The sequence below is a fragment of the Mytilus californianus genome, unplaced genomic scaffold, assembly GCF_021869535.1.
Source record: "Mytilus californianus isolate M0D057914Y unplaced genomic scaffold, xbMytCali1.0.p SCAF_5, whole genome shotgun sequence".
NCBI classification, from domain to species: Eukaryota; Metazoa; Mollusca; class Bivalvia; order Mytilida; family Mytilidae; genus Mytilus; species Mytilus californianus.
Window position 1 is genome coordinate 9,784,522 of NW_026262701.1, and position 16,309 is coordinate 9,800,830.

Below are 16,309 nucleotides of genomic sequence, written 5' to 3' on the forward strand. Positions count from 1 at the left end.
TGGAACGTAAAATATATTAATGTTGAAGGTACACCCAGAAAACCGCTACGAACGTATGGAATTAATGAAGTGTTGTTTTCATTTCTTTATTGTAATTTCATTTCAAATTGGAAAATACCCAAACGCGTTGGCACGGTTGCAGTTGAAAAATGCAAGTCACATACGAACCCATTCGTTAGATAACTTATTCCCCATGTAAATTACTGAATACAATGTATTATAAATGTCAACAACAATTCTTTATTAATCAAAGTAACACAAACAAACATCAAAAGCTTAAATTATAACAAAGATAACAACTATACAAACATATTCCATTTTAACATTTTAGGCAATGCCGACATTGAGTTCAATTCATAATAGATCAAAATGTTACTCTGTTATTATGATTGGTTAATACACATCTATACATTTTTCCAATCTCAAGAGTCATCATACCATAGTTGGGCTAAACAGGTCATTGTCGACCAGGATTCCATAAGAAAGTACCCTTTATATCATTTTCGTTTACTTTCGATACAAACGCCATAATGAGGAAGATGTAAGTATATGAGTACAGTATTATCAACATACCAAACTATTCCGAAAACAATTACTTTATATTCAATTTGAGTACGCTTTTAAGGTGGTGGGTTAATCTGGGTACCCCTAAATACTTTTATTTCGACATGCGTAGTTTTCATAACATAAAATCTACCCAGGGTACGTTCTTATAGTACCCAGCGTGACGACAGGGACCCGTTCAGCTATAGTTGGTATATCAAAACATCAAATCGAATAACGATAAATTTGACCCCTTGAAATTGTTTAAGAGATACAAGACTATCAGATACGAGTGTTTAAGTTTATGGATTGTCATACGTATTTGCTTATGCTTTCAAACTATTTGTATTTAAGTCAAAACTGTCCGATGATCTTGCTTTTGCATTTAAATATCATCAACAGTTTTAGTCACAAAAACGTCACATGTAGCTGCATGATGTCCCATACAAAGATGTTACTGTGAGTAAAATACTTTTTTGTGTAAGGCTGGTGCTGATGATAACTATGTGTAAAATGGACATTTTGTGTCAAATACGTCGATTTTGACATGTAAGTGACCCAACAGTGACATCACATATAACGTTTCTGCACTAAAGTGATCAGACTTTTTCGTCACATTCATTCGTCAGTAAAATCAAAATGTTTTGACAGGATTGAAGAATTTAATATTTTTGTCATGTTATGGGGCAACTACAGGCTTTTATTTTACCTCCTTCTTTCAGTTTATAAATTATGCAATTGTACAAAAAAGCATCAGGCAAAATTTGAAGACATGCTAATTTAATGCTGTTTGATCTGGGTTTTTTTTTTGGGTTCGATTCTTCAACTTTTTTATATGAGGCTTCCCGCAAATTTGATCTGGGGAGTACCGTACATTATAGGCGTTGTTTGAGGAAATACGTATCATGCGCACCGAAAACGAAAGAGTATATGATGATATGATACTGTTTGGAATTCTATAAATCGACGTAGGCTTTCAACAATCTTTATGATCCTACGTAAGTTAGCGGTTAAATATCTATGTAATAGTACAACTCGATTTCCGATAAAAAATTACCTCTATGCCGGTGATCCCCCTTCCAAATGTGCTTAAGGACAGTTTTATATCTAACACAGATGTCAAAGACTGTTACATAGAAATGACATAAACTTAAGTTTGCACATGCAGAACGCACAATTATCAATCGAATTAAAAATAATGATGATTTTATGAATTGCAATGATTGATTATCATAGAAATGCTGCAGTAAAAATAAACAATGAATATCATTGAAAATAAAATGTTTTGCAGCGTTTTGCAAATACTGTAACCGGATTGTCAGAGGCTGTATTATACAAGTTCGGTATGTTATGAATTATCGGCACCAAAATCTATCTTATAAATGTAAATGCAGATGGATAAATAGCTGTTTACGCTGACAATTATTATGCACATGGTATTTTAATATAAACTAGTTGCAGAAAACATGTCATGTCACATTGTATCTTTCAATTGTCCACTATAAGATCTCGTATACGTTTGCCTTTGTTCCTCCGTTTATTCCATATTGAATAACACTCTTGTAAAAACTCATCCTTTATATTGTCTCTTACTCTAAGCAGCATAGTACGACAAAAAGGGAAAAAACGAAGAGTAGATTTGTTTTACTAGTGAGATCATTGCCTCTGAACACATTATTTGAGATAATCATTCAAATCTCATTTCGATTTACATCGGGATTACTCACATTCGGAAACACCCGTGTATTTAGGTAAAGTCAGTATACCAGCTGTGTTGTCTACATTCTTGATACAACCTTCAAAATGTCCAGTTTTACCCTAAAAACAAACAAATACCATTGAATTATAAGCTTTGTTATGTAAAATAGTCATTGAAGGTATATATATATATATATATATAATATAAACAAATCTTAATTGAAAACAACGTTCAAACCTATGATTGCGTAGGATAAAAATCGCAATTTTTATACATGTGCGTGCAAAACAAATTTCTTGGCAGAGGGGTCTAAATACAGCACAAACAACATTTTCCGAAAGACCAAAAAAGTGAAAAAGTATATTTTAACAAAATGCATTTGACTAGCAGGTCGAACAACGGATGTTCTTAAACCCTGTTGACTGCCATTGGCGACAGCCAAATAAACGGATCACCAGATGTAACAAAATGGATCTAATTATTAATTTGATACCATACAGAAAACAATAAACTTGCGAAAAAGATGGTATACCGCAAACAAAAAGTGCAAAAAATAGTACACCATATCCGGATTTCGTCAATTAATGTCTCTTCAGTGATGTTAGGAATAGAAACGGTATTTGGAAGGCCATATAATTTACCTCATTTTTGGATAGACTCTTGAATTTTGAAGAGTCGAAATAGGATGAACGGATCATATAAACTCGAAGGCAAATATAATACCAGCCCAAACGAAAAAATATAAACAAGTCTTAATTGAAAACAACGTTCAAACCTATGATTGCGTTGGATAAAAACCGCAATTTTTATACGTGTGCAAGCAAAACAAATTTCCTGGTAGAGGGGTCTAAATACAGCACAAACACTATTTCCAAAAGACCCAAAAAATGAAAAAGTATATCTTAACAAAACGCATTTGACTAGCAGGTCGAACAACGGATGTTCTTAAACCCTGCAGACTGCCATTGGTGTTTGCCAAATAAACGGATCACCAGATGTAACAAAATGGATATAATTATTAATTTAATTCCAAACAGAATACGTAAACTTGCGGAAAAGATGGTATACCGCAAACAAAAGGTGCAAAAATTAGTACACCATATATATATAAACAAGACGTCCAACACAGTTTACACAGCAACTAAGTTATTTTAATTGTTTTACAAAGGAGGACGAATCCAAGTCACGGTAGATTAAGTAAAAATTTGCATAAGACCTGAATTGATCTGAAGAGTGCCTCTGATGAAGTTTTGATAAAATTCATACTTCGAAAGATTTAAAGCCAGTTAGCGAATGTGCCTCCTTTATACACAAAGGAGGTTCTTTGAGGTGATTTTCGAGACAATTTTTACAACTTGTTTTCGTTACAATTGTTTGATCATTATTAAATATTTACAATAAATTGTGTTTAAAATTAAATGATATGTAATCGTTTTGTGTCAAATTACAAAAAAAAGTTTTAGAAAAATTTGTATTTTGCCAATTTGTCATTTATAGAATACTTGTTATTTGTCTTGACAAACAAGACTTTTTTGACAGCAGCGAAGTACTAGCTATGAAAAAAAAACACTTACAAAAAAACAAAAAATGGGTCGAACTTTTATTCATACTGTCGTATTTCAATTGTCATGTGTATGGGCGGATTTAATATTGTGTAAATTTGAATACTGACATTTTCATTGCAAGGTTTCGATTTTGAACCACAATTTATGACCAAATTAACACCAAAGTAAGTGTCAATTTTCAAGATCATGAAAATCAATACTTTTAAATATAAATGAACATGATGTGTATTGAATATTATTTTGACACTTTGACATACAAAGTTAATTTACATTTTTCAATTAGCCAATTTATTGAAGTCCTTCATTTAAATAACTGATTGATTAAACGTACTTAAATATTAGAACTGTGTATACGATTTTAAAATATTTAGCATTGAAATGATATTAACGAACATTATTGAAAGTTAATTTGATGAAACGTGTCAAAAAGTGACATTTGATATACAGTGCAACGAAAGTACATATAGATGCCGTTTGCCACGTGCCATGGAATTGTTTAATAAATAAGTGGTTTTATAAATTTTGTTTGATAACGTCCTTACTAAGTTGTAATGAGCCAAAGTGTAAGAAGATACAAAGGCCATAAGTCGACGACGAAAGACAAGCTGACCAACATCACCGAATGTTATAAAGTTTTCATATCTAAGAACGAAAATCACCATCCTCTCCAGCTTGGGGCATTTTATAAAAACTGGTAAAAAGGTAGTTTTAATCTCCAGCAATTCATTAATATCAAATGAAGTTATTGATGTGGCAAATATTTCCAAAACACGATAGACGCATATTTGTTTGGTTTCATATTACATTTTAAAACAAATCAGCTCTTTTAACAATCCAGTTGTCCAAAGGCATTTGGTAGACAGTTTACGTAAGGAAATATCTAATTTCAAAACGGTGATATTCTACGAATTCTACTTATCGCTTTAATAGCAGTACGTAAAAGTGTACAAACTAAAAGTACAGATGACGTGCGTATCTACATTCATAGTCATTTGGTTTGAAGACCAAATTTTGTGTCCGTCGTTGAGTTTCTGTCTAACTGACGTAAACCCCACACTTCCTTCACTCTTAACAAAATGGTTAGATAGAGCAATATGATAAAATGACCGATAAAGATTTTATGTAAAGATATTAAGTTTGTCAAACTTACATTTTTCGCATTTACACAGACAAAAAGACTGACAATTGAAATATATAAATTTTCACGAAACATAAGTACAATTATTATACTTCAATATTTAGTTGTTCATACCTCGAAACTATCCACGAAATCAATATCAACAGGATGAATACCACCCAATGTCATAGAGGCAAATCCTTCATTATCACAGGCTATTCTATAGTTCTGGAAATAATGCTTCCCATCAACAATCAAACGTCCACGTTTCCTCTTCCGTCTATACACAATCTGAGTAAAGATACAATACAAATAAACCAACTGAGAATTAACGTACACAATTCAGTTCATCAATGCTCATATTTTTGAATAATATACTACAATAATTCAGAATTCAGAAGATGTTATGAAGCTAAAAGGAATTGAAAGTCAAAATACACCATGATTTATATTTTGATTATTGTTACAATGGTATTAACAAATGTCTTTTTCAGAACTGACTTCAAACATCCATTTTAGCGATATTTTGGTCATTTCCATATCTTCAAGTAATACCTAAAAACGTATTTAAAACATAATTTTCAATTCGGTGAAGAAAAGACGGGTGATTAATATACACGAGACAACCTTCCTTAAATATGACAGAAAATAGCCTCAAACATGTTTAACCCAACCACATTCTTTATGTGCCTGTCCCAAGCCAGGAGCCAGCAATTCAGTGGTTGTCGTTGGTTCGTGTCTGTCATATTTGTGTTTAGTATATTGTATTGTTTAAATCAGGCCGTTGTTTTTAATAATCGTTTGAATTGTTTCACATTTTTCATGTCGGTCCTTTTAAAGCTGACTATACGATACAGGTTTTTGTCATTGTTGACAGTGATTGTTGACGGCGTACGGTGACCTATAATTGCTTTTATCTTCATCATTTTAACTCTGGTGGCTTGTTGTCTTATTGGCAATGATATCCTGGTATTTATGATGAATTTATTAACCACATTTCCTTATTTTTTATTAATTATAAACTTACACTATGCCATTTTCCGTCGTCGACCTTTGCAGCTGCTACTGTCAACACGGCTTCCAGACGACGACATTTTATATGATAGGTCAAAAAACCGGATGCTATCTCAACTCCAACAAATTCTTTGGTATTTGCATTGTTCAAGTAAAATAAAACACCACTTAAGGACGTCGTTTTAAAATCAAAACTCAATGCATGCCTGAAAAAAGTGTATATATTTATATTTTGAATAGGAAATAAAAATTAAATAAATTTAACTTGAGCAATTCTTAATGATTTTAATAATGGGAAGCCTATGTTTCGCATGCAGGTTACGCATATACAACTATTAATTGAAAGAATCCAATAGAAAAATAAACTTTAATTTGATTATGATTTTCAAAAGGGACATCATATCTCACAAACAGAAATATATATTTCTCACGACAGAGTTGGCTTTAAATATGGAATGAAGTACATCAAGGTTATTTCACGCTTTTTATTTTCCTTTCGCTTTTATATACTTCGACCCACATTAAATTTCATATTTGGAAGCAACTTTTTACGCCCTTTAGTATATATATAAATTGTAGGTGTTTTGTAAGTAAAGGTATCAAAAGATATCATGGACTAATGCATTTCAATTACAAAATGTATGATGAAATTTCAATTCTATTTTCTCAATAAATTGGGTACGCTAGTAATTATAGTATACACTGATATTTAAGTGAAACACATTATGATGTGTTATAGCTAGATTTTAGGTTATATTAAAATACTACTTAAGACATTGGGTTCAAATTTTGACGATTTTAATAAATAATAGTTCGATCATAGACACATAAATGAAACACGGAAAATTGCTTTTCAGTTCAAAATTTCAATTGATGTACGTGTTTATTTATTTGTTTTCTGAATAATATTGTTTATATTAAAGTTTCAATTCAAATTTTAGTTTTAAAAATTAATTTTAAAAAAATGTTTAAATTGAAAACACCAAGGTTTTTCTTCCCCAAGGCATAGATGTCCTTAGCAAGAATTGTCAAAACTTGTTTTCTAGCTTAACCAAAAAGTTTGCAGTATTATAGCTGAGTTTGTAGTAAGTTGGTGCACAGTGAGAATGTTATCATGATATGAACAAAACAACATACCCGGGGTGCATGTTTTACGATTAAGAGTACAGACAAAACATAAAATGTAAAGAAACTATTTTTCTTTAATTGGCGGAGTGTAATACCCGTTGGTACCAAAAGTTCAATCATAAACGATGCGTTTTGATTAGTTAAATAACTTGAAAAAAATAAGAAATAATTTTGCAACGTACCCATTTCCAAATGGTTTCTTTAATGAGTCTATCCTAACTCTGCTTTTCTGTAAAGGTTCGATGTAAGCTCCTTTAGCGCTTAATATATTGATTGGTGTCTGAAAAAATATGCAAGAAATATTGTATTAGGCAGAGAAAGAGTACCAACACCATTACTTAAGGGTAAACAATGTGACCTATTAATGTTCACATCTTTGTCTTGTGGTCTTTATCGATAGTTTTCTCATTGGCAATCATGACACCGTTACTTATTTTTCCATTAAGGTGACTATAAGGACTTGAGAGGCAGTTTAATGGTGGTTACAATTATTAATATTTAATAAAACCCATAGCTGTGTTCGTTATAATCCCCAGACGAAATCATGTGCTCCGGAAGGGTAAGCATTTTCTTTTCCACTTAACGCACTCATTGGATAAAGAATCAGTCAGTGCTTTTGTGTTGTTTTATGTTGTTTAAATTTATATGGTTTTAGAAGATCATAAAGTAGTAACTATAAAAATAAGAAGATGTGGTATCAATACCAATGAGACAGCTGTCCATTTGAGGTAACAGGACAAGGATGTGAACAATTACCGGTCACCGTACGATCTTCAACTATGAGCATAATCCATACCCTATACTAAGCTATAAAATGCCTGGGGTGGCAAAATGTTAAACGATTCTAAAGAGAAAATCAACGGCCTGGTTTATACTATAACAATAAAGGAAAGCTAATTATGGTAAACGGCAACCAATTGCAACAGCGATCGACGATTACCAAGCGCCTGACTTCGGACAGGCATGTGAAGAATGTAGCGGGGTTAAACTTGTTTGTGAGCACGGTGTTACAACACAACAAATAAAAAACAAACAATTAGACATAGAGTACCGATGTTACAGTGCTCGCAGTTACAAATCGTAGCAAGAGTAAAAGAAACATCATCGTCTAAAAAGGAAAAATAAGAACAGAGAATGCAGGGTACCACTTTGCCGAACATTGAGGGATAACGTTTACGAGTCGGTAATCAAAGGGTGCCAGATTTCTAAGCATCCATTTTCGATAATAACACGACCTTCGGCGATGGGTAGAAAGTTTTTAACAGACAGTTAATATAATGCTCACAAAGTAAATTATTTTTACACTGAATAAATATAGGGTTATTTTTTTCTGATCTTTTGTTCGCCTATTTCATTTAATTGTACATGTTAGATAACAGAGTAGTAATATACCGATCACATAAAGTAAAATGTTGTTCGTAAATTGACTCCTGGAGACTGGGAATCGTAGTGGAGGGTACAAACACAAAACTAGAGTATTGTTCTGTATGAAGTGAAAGAATTTAAAGTTCATAAAACTTTTATCATGACATTACTGTAAAAACAACAAAAATTTATCTTATACAAATATCAAAAACAATATTGATCATATTAAAACGTGTGCGAAATATTTGTAACGAGATAAATAAAATGATTCGGCAGTTTATAGAATAAATTATACGACAGTCCTATCTTTGCTTAAACCTACTGACAGCTGTTATTGGTCAATGAAGAGCAGTTTGAATTACTTTCACAAATGTATAACATTCGGAATAACCTCTACGTCTGAGTAGAAATCTCAGTAGGGGAGCTGTGCTTTGGATTTTTTAAACCTATTTTATGTTATCTTTAAGCTGGTGTCACATTTCTGTGCCAAGATTTGTCTTTTAAGGACAACTTATATTTTAACGTTTAAATTACTTAAACATTTTGTCACGAAATTACAAGTTTTTATGCTCTAGTTTTATTTGCAGTTTTCAACTTAAGTTCCATTTGGAGTTTTCAACTTTATTGAGCAATTTGAATTCCCAAATCCCCTTGCTGTTACAGGTACATACAGCTATCAACTTATTACTAAGCTCAATTTTTTCTTTGTTTAATCTATTTTTGTGTATGCTTAGAGCAAAATGTATGAAAGAAGGCTTGTGAGATATACAAAGGAAAAAGTGCCACGCATGTTTTTTATATATTTTATATACCTAAAACGTGCGTTGGGAAACGCATGGGAAATGTATATTTCTTACACCACATATAAAAACGCATGATTGCAACTTGCGTTATTTGTGCGCATCACACATGAAAAATAAATATGCTGCTTAACAAATGTTTCATACATGCGTTATTCATGTATTTTACGCATGAACAATAAATGAGTTGTAAATCGTATGTTTCAAATCCATGCGTCAAACATATATTTCGCTGCAAAATTATGCGTAAAACATGTTTCTAAAAACATGCTTATAAAACAAGTTACAAGCTAAAAGAAAATATGTTACAAGATCATCTATAAAACCGATTTGTCAAGTTAACTAGTTCATACTCTTATAATCCATACAACCAGTATGTGTTTTGCTCATTGTTGAAGGCCGTACGGTGACATATAATTGCTTAAATCCGCTTTATTTTGGACAGTTTGATAATTGTCTCTAATTTGTTGTTTAATTTATAAGTTTTTGTTGTTGTTGAAAAAAAAAAAATAAAGCCAAAAAAATAAAAAAATAATTATCAAAGGACTTCATGTGGGAAATTGTTTTACATGTGATTTACAACACATGTATCATGCATGCGTAAAATGCACGAATAACGTATGTTTAAAACATGCGTCGTTTTACAGTATATGCATGTTTCCAAACGCATGTTATACGTATGTAAAATATAGGAAAACATTAAATATAAGCTTAAAACCCATGAAACAGGAAACTGTAAAAACTATAAAATATTAAAAAAATTGTGTGGGAAAAGATTCATAAACTATACATAATGATTTGTTTCAAGAAACTTTAGCAAATTGTGTACTAGAGGCATTTCTGTAATTAAAAATCAGTACTGAATAATTGATTAATGATTGATAATACGATGCCACTGTCAAAAGCAGAGGCAGAGAAAGTTGTCCGCCTTCTGTTGCTGATAAAAGAAAGAAAAACCCACCCACATTGAGTGGTTTAATCATTTCTGGGGAAAGTGATGTGAATTAATACATGATATGATGGCAGAAACTAATTCTTTAAAATTATGTTTTATATAAAACTACAATTTAAAAAGTGTTTCCGGTAATGGCGTTTATAGATTTGTGTGTTTTTCAAACAACTGCTTTCCATTAATTTAAGAGAAGTACATAGTCCAGGAATCGATTATTAAATAAATAAAGATTTTCAGTTTAATAAGATCATATCACGCTACCTATATTATAATTACAGCGATGATTTAAACGAGCATATATATAATTTACTGCATTCGAGGGACTTTCCTCAATTAACCGTCACCGAAAAAAAAAAAATCCAGTGCAATAAGATGATAGAAGTCTGAAACAAAAGACGTAATCCTAATTCTCCAAATGTTTTGAAGAGTTAACAATTATATGGGACAATCAGGAAAGTGTATGTAAGACAGTCAGGGATATTAAATGTTGGACATTGTTGGGAAACGTTTTGATTGTCGTATTAACACAGAAATATAACCATGAATCTGGGATATAATAAAGACTAGGTTCTAGCATGCATTTCTTTAAGAATTGAATAATTTTTTTTGTAATTTTATTTTATTTTTATCTTCTTGTGAGACAATATATATTCTTTATTTCCAAAAGGGGGATACTCAGGATGTGATGCTTGAATTGGTGCCACTCGCACCTATTGCATAAACATAGCCCTAATATAGTTCACCGTTTAAGCATAAATCTTATGCCAAACTAATTTGTCTGAATCGGATGTTAAAAAAATCCAAGGGAAAAGTTATCACTGTCTTATCTTTCAACAATTTGCTGTTTGCAAAATGTTGAATTTTACAAAACACCGTAAGGTTTATCTACTTCCAGACATAGATAGATTTAGCCGTATTTGGCACTACTTTTGGAAATATTTGGATTTCAAAGCTCCTTAACTTAATAGTTGATTTAGCCTTCTAGCTGTTTTGATTCGAGCGCCGCTGACGAGTCATATGTAGACGAACGCGAGTCTGGCGTACGATTATAAGCCCTGTATCTTTGATGAGTTTTTAAGATAGGTAGGTGAAGTATTGGAGGTAGGTGAAGTATTGGAGGTAGGTGAAGTATGGGAAACTTATTGAAAATTAATCAAGCGAGAAAATGTATATAATGAATCATGCCCCTGGCTAAAAACTGACAACGAATGATACTTTTAGGAAACGGGCGGACGCACTAAAGCCCCTTACTATTGTAGACGGAACATAAAAAGATGTAACATTTTGTATATTGATTTTACAAGTACATGTTTTATGAAAATATCAAATGGTATACACAATTCTAATTGTTTATTAAGTTTGTTTTGTTTTATCTAAGCATCAAGTACAAACATGCGATGTATGACAAAACATTGTTATGGCTGTATATGTTATAATTGAGATAGAAGGTACTATAGTGTTACTAATAATTAATTATATCATGTTTAGGTATTTTATTATTATATTCTGAGTGGGAATATAAATGTGACAAATAACGTTGTATGCACTGGAAATTATCGATTATATTTTGCTTTTAATATATTGCTTTTCAATGATTTCTCAGCCATGCAGCAACAGTTCTCGGTAATAAGTAATTCTACTTCATAAATTGTGCACTTGAAAACACGTGAATTACCTTTTTACATGGCTCATACTAAAATTAGCAATATCATATAATATGAATTGTTTCAGTTAAAAAACGTAATAAATAAATGCCTTTCCGCTGACCCTGAGACTACTATAACACTGTGTTATAGTAGTCTCAGGCTGACCGAATAATTATCTCATTTTAACAAATTTTTTTTAGTTTTCAAATGTTTCTTTCTATCTTTGAGTTAAAACGTTGAATACGTAAGAGTATTTTGTCATGAGCTGGTCAACAGTAAGTAATGTTTGGTGCAGATATTTATGGAAAGGAAGAATTCCTATCTTTCTATTTTCAAAGAAAAAGGGGTTGGTTAGATCTGTTTCATACATGAAAATATATGTGTGGCGTCTTACTTGCCCTCAGTACAAGACTAATTTTAATAAACTAATATAGTGATATGTTCTTTCTTAAATATACATATTATGCCAGAAGAGGTCGAATTTGATTTTATGATGTTTTTTGAGACTACTTAAAAAATATATTTTTATGGATAGCTTGGGGTAGAGATTTCGAAATATAGAAGAACGTGCATACTTCTGATAGACAATTATACTTTATCAACCTCAGACACTCAGGCGTAGAAGAGGACAAGGCTATTTTTAGATGCTTTAATAGTCGTCGTTATACTAATGTATACACATATATAGTCAAATATAGTTTTATTATGAGATTTTACCCTATAAATGTCTTAAAATATCAACTTCGCCCTTTTTGTTCCAATAAATCAATGCAAAAACTTTTTGGTTCAATAAAAATTCATCGGATTTAATTTAAGACCTATTTAGAAGTAACAGATAACATGATTGCACTTTAAATGCATAGGCATATCCGTTTACAGAAATATTAATCATAACAGCTTAGACATATTTAATATTTTCACACAGTTTACAACTGACGAAACCTTTGGTCCAATTACCCTTTTTTGTCATCGTGTCGTCAAAAAATACATTAAACTACTAATCTTTAGGACATATTCTATTTTTGACGATGTTAGGTTTAAAGAATATGGGAAATTAATCTTTTAAATTAAAGATACTAAAATAACCATTAATTTGCGGTAATATAGATTTTCCAAAAAAATGTGTATTTACTTTACCTGTTTTGTGACTCATGCAACGTTATCTAATGTCGGCATGATAGCTCTTACTGGTTTAGGAATTTTGAAGGTCAAATATTGAGGTTAAAATGTGAAACACCAGGGCTGTGTTTAAACGAGAGACAGGATCAACATGAATAAAAGGAAATCTGTGGTAAACACAAATGAGACATCAACCCAACGAAACAAATAAGCAAAATACACCTAGAGGTCAAGATCAATACGCCAACAGTAGACAAGTGTCTATACAATGTGGCAAGCTCTAAATCTCCCGAGTCTATAAAAAAGTTGTGAATAACTAAGAAATCTGTAATCAACCGCAAATCCTTAAAGCATTGTATTTCGATATAAATTAAGTAAACATAACACCAATGAAAGCACCCTTACAGATGAACAGGTCAGTAAATAGTCTGATTTCAAAGTCTCTAATACAAAATGCTCAAAACTGACAATACTTAAACATAATATTTACTATTTATATGACGATGACGTAGAATTGATAAATACATGTCTAATGAATTAAGTTGTTTTGTGTTCGCTGATGCTTTCTTGGCAATCATTCAGAAGAGAATGACCAGGAAAGTTATAACGCGAGATTACAATCTACTACTATTAGTACTACATATATTATTGGGAATAGTTGTCTTATAAGCAATCATACCTCACCGCCTTATTTTTATACGTCCAAATTTGATATTGGGTTCCGTTCTTTCTAACTGTACATTGTGTATTCAGGAACTTAGTGTTAAGACCTACAGTTGTTTCTGTTGAAATCAAATCTTGGCAGGAATTGCAGACATATCGCATGCATATATATATATTGAAGACAGTATGTTGATCTTCAGGTGTCTGTTTTTTGTTTCAATGTACTTTTTGTTATCTCTTTGATGTTTATCCTAGTCCTTCATGTCATTCATTTATGCACCTACTAGATAGGCGGCAATGGAAAAAAGCCTCCGACAGAATCAATTACTGAAAAATCAGTAGTTAGCCAGCATCAATTACTGTAAAATCGGTAGTTCGCAAGCATCAATAACTGTAAATTCGGAAGTTAACCGGCTTCAATAACTGTCAAATCGGCCATAGTCATCCAGTATCAATTACTGGAAACCCGTTTGTTTAACAGGGTTAGTCACTGTGCGAATGTGCTAAGCAATTGCAAATGTCTCAAACGGAATGATATCCCAATAGAAAATGATCCGGTGCAAATAATACCAGTTGGTACGTTAAGCTAAATCCCCGTGGTAATTTAAGACAGCCAAGATTAACAAAGGATAGGAAGGAAGTCCACCTTGAGATATCTCGACCAAATGATCCACGTAGAACAAAGAATAAAACACTCGAATTCATATGTTTTTTCCTTCTAAAAGAAGACTGATTATACCGAGGGACAATCTTAAACCTGAAATCGAAGGGAAATATACTTCTAAAAGGAAAGAAAAAGCAACCGTCCATACAGCATTTAAAAAATGCAGATTGAATATAACAAACACCGATTGCCCATGGAAGGATAACCAGGTCCCTTACTCATAAAGTACTTAAATAATAATCAAGTAAGAAAGTGGTCACTGTTTAACACTTTTTTTCTTAAATTGATAAATCGCTTTATTCAAATGTCCTCTGTTATACAATATCCCTAAGCATGAAATTTGTTCCAGGACTTGTTAATGCTACTTTTATGTTTAAATTCGACTCAAAATTAAAATGAAATTTAAAATAAGCATGAATTAGGCTGTTAACTGGAAGCGCAAACAGATTTAAAATACGACTACATGTAGGAAATATAAGAAGTGTCATTGCTCTAAGTCGTGCAGCTTCGTTTATAAAGAGAACACAGTTATAAATATTTTACTGTGCAGTGGTGTATGTATGGTTTAAAAATATAATTAATTTAACACGTCTGTAATACAATAGTGTTTGTAAAAGTCGGTGACTTCGATTTTTTATCTAAAGGTAGTTGTGCAATTGGCCAACCATTATCTATTTATAGTTCTTCTGATTGAGTGTATTTTAGCATTATAAATTTTTTTCTTTTTTTCAAAAGCACTAAAAAGAGTCATAATTTGCATTGAAACATTGGAAAATAATATCTTAAAAAATGAAATTAACACTTAATAAATTTGGTCCATCCGAAACACCTTCACCAGGAACGCTGAAAGTTTTAAAAGCCAGGGCTGTTCAAGTACTTGAGGAGTAACATGACCAAAAGGGACCAAAAATAATAAAAATAAAAAAGAACAGCATTTGTACGGAGTTCACTGTCTTTCGGGAATAATTCAGTTATCTCCCACCCTAAGGAGAAATGATTAGCAGGAGAAATAACATCGCTTCGTTGTCTGCGAATCAACCAAAAACACTGTCAGATGCGGGATTGTTTAAAAAAATACTTGAAAAGATATCTAACAGCCTGTTATTATATGCGCGGAAATATATTTTGTTATTTATTGAATCTGTATAAAAAATCAAAATTTGTGTCACTGTCACATGCTTGCATTATTTATGTATGTCATTTTTGTGTTATTTAGTAATCCTATTGTTTCGATTTTAAACCAATAGAATTCTTTTTCCTCTTCTTATTTTTTGAACTGTCCATTAAAAAAGGAAAATAAAGGATCCTATTGAAAGCTATTTTAAAGTAAGGTACCATGCCTTACTATAGCTCGTGCCATTTTAACGAATATATAGCTTAGAATATAACTACAATATCGAAATTTAAAGACACGTTTAAAATAAATGCAGTCATAAAAGAGAATCTTACCTGGCATTTCTGGTTGATGGTCATCCCTCGAACAATTTCAATCATTATCAAAAAGTGAGCTATCATTTCGCCAAATGTCTCAGAAAATTTCATCTTGAAATAAATATATCAAATGATAAAATTTAAAATTGAGATATCTGTTGCAGCAACTCCAACCCTTAATAACTTTTATACTTTTGTTAGTGAAACAGCTCCTTACGTTCAATATTGCCGCGTTCAGGTATATTTATACACTTATGGATTTATTTTCTTCGGCGGAGTAATATGTTTTACAGGTGCAATTAAATTGCTATGTTTCATGAATGAAAAATAAAATTGTTGTAAAATTCCAGCACGTGGTATAAATCAATAAATAATTTAATTACTTCAGAAAACGTAAACACTATGCTTTGATGCGTAAATGAGCATGTAATGTCAACAAATATTATGAAAAACGTTTTAAGATAAAATAGTTTTATTCATGGTCAAATATGTATGTGTATTTGACTAACACAAAAATAGCGTACGTGATCCTCCCACGCCTTGTTTAATGTCGTTTATCTCTATTTTTTATTTGTGTCACTTCCTTATGAAGTTTTATATGTC

General features: G+C 31.7%; 1 protein-coding gene across 1 annotated transcript; it reads right to left on the reverse strand.

The window, feature by feature from the left end:
- Positions 1 to 217: 217 nt before the first annotated feature.
- LOC127700863 (laminin subunit alpha-4-like) lies at positions 218 to 16,021 on the reverse strand. The gene is made up of 5 exons (XM_052204560.1): positions 15,725 to 16,021; positions 7,249 to 7,346; positions 5,952 to 6,144; positions 5,060 to 5,215; positions 218 to 2,361 (listed from the first exon to the last, which is right to left on the reverse strand). Exons 1-5 carry the CDS (start codon positions 15,815 to 15,817, stop codon positions 2,263 to 2,265), a joined length of 639 nt encoding a protein of 212 aa, XP_052060520.1. The 5' UTR covers positions 15,818 to 16,021; the 3' UTR covers positions 218 to 2,262.
- Positions 16,022 to 16,309: the final 288 nt, after the last annotated feature.

Excerpts from the sequence above, each read along its gene's own strand:
- LOC127700863 (XM_052204560.1), bottom strand. The coding sequence starts at position 15,817 with ATGAAATTTTCTGAGACATTTGGCGAAATGATAGCTCACTTTTTGATA. Across the intron at positions 6,145-7,248 it reads AAGAAACCATTTGGAAATGG|GCATGCATTGAGTTTTGATT; the intron begins GTACGTTGCAAA and ends CACTTTTTTCAG. Across the intron at positions 2,362-5,059 it reads ATTTCGTGGATAGTTTCGAG|GGTAAAACTGGACATTTTGA; the intron begins GTATGAACAACT and ends GTTTGTTTTTAG.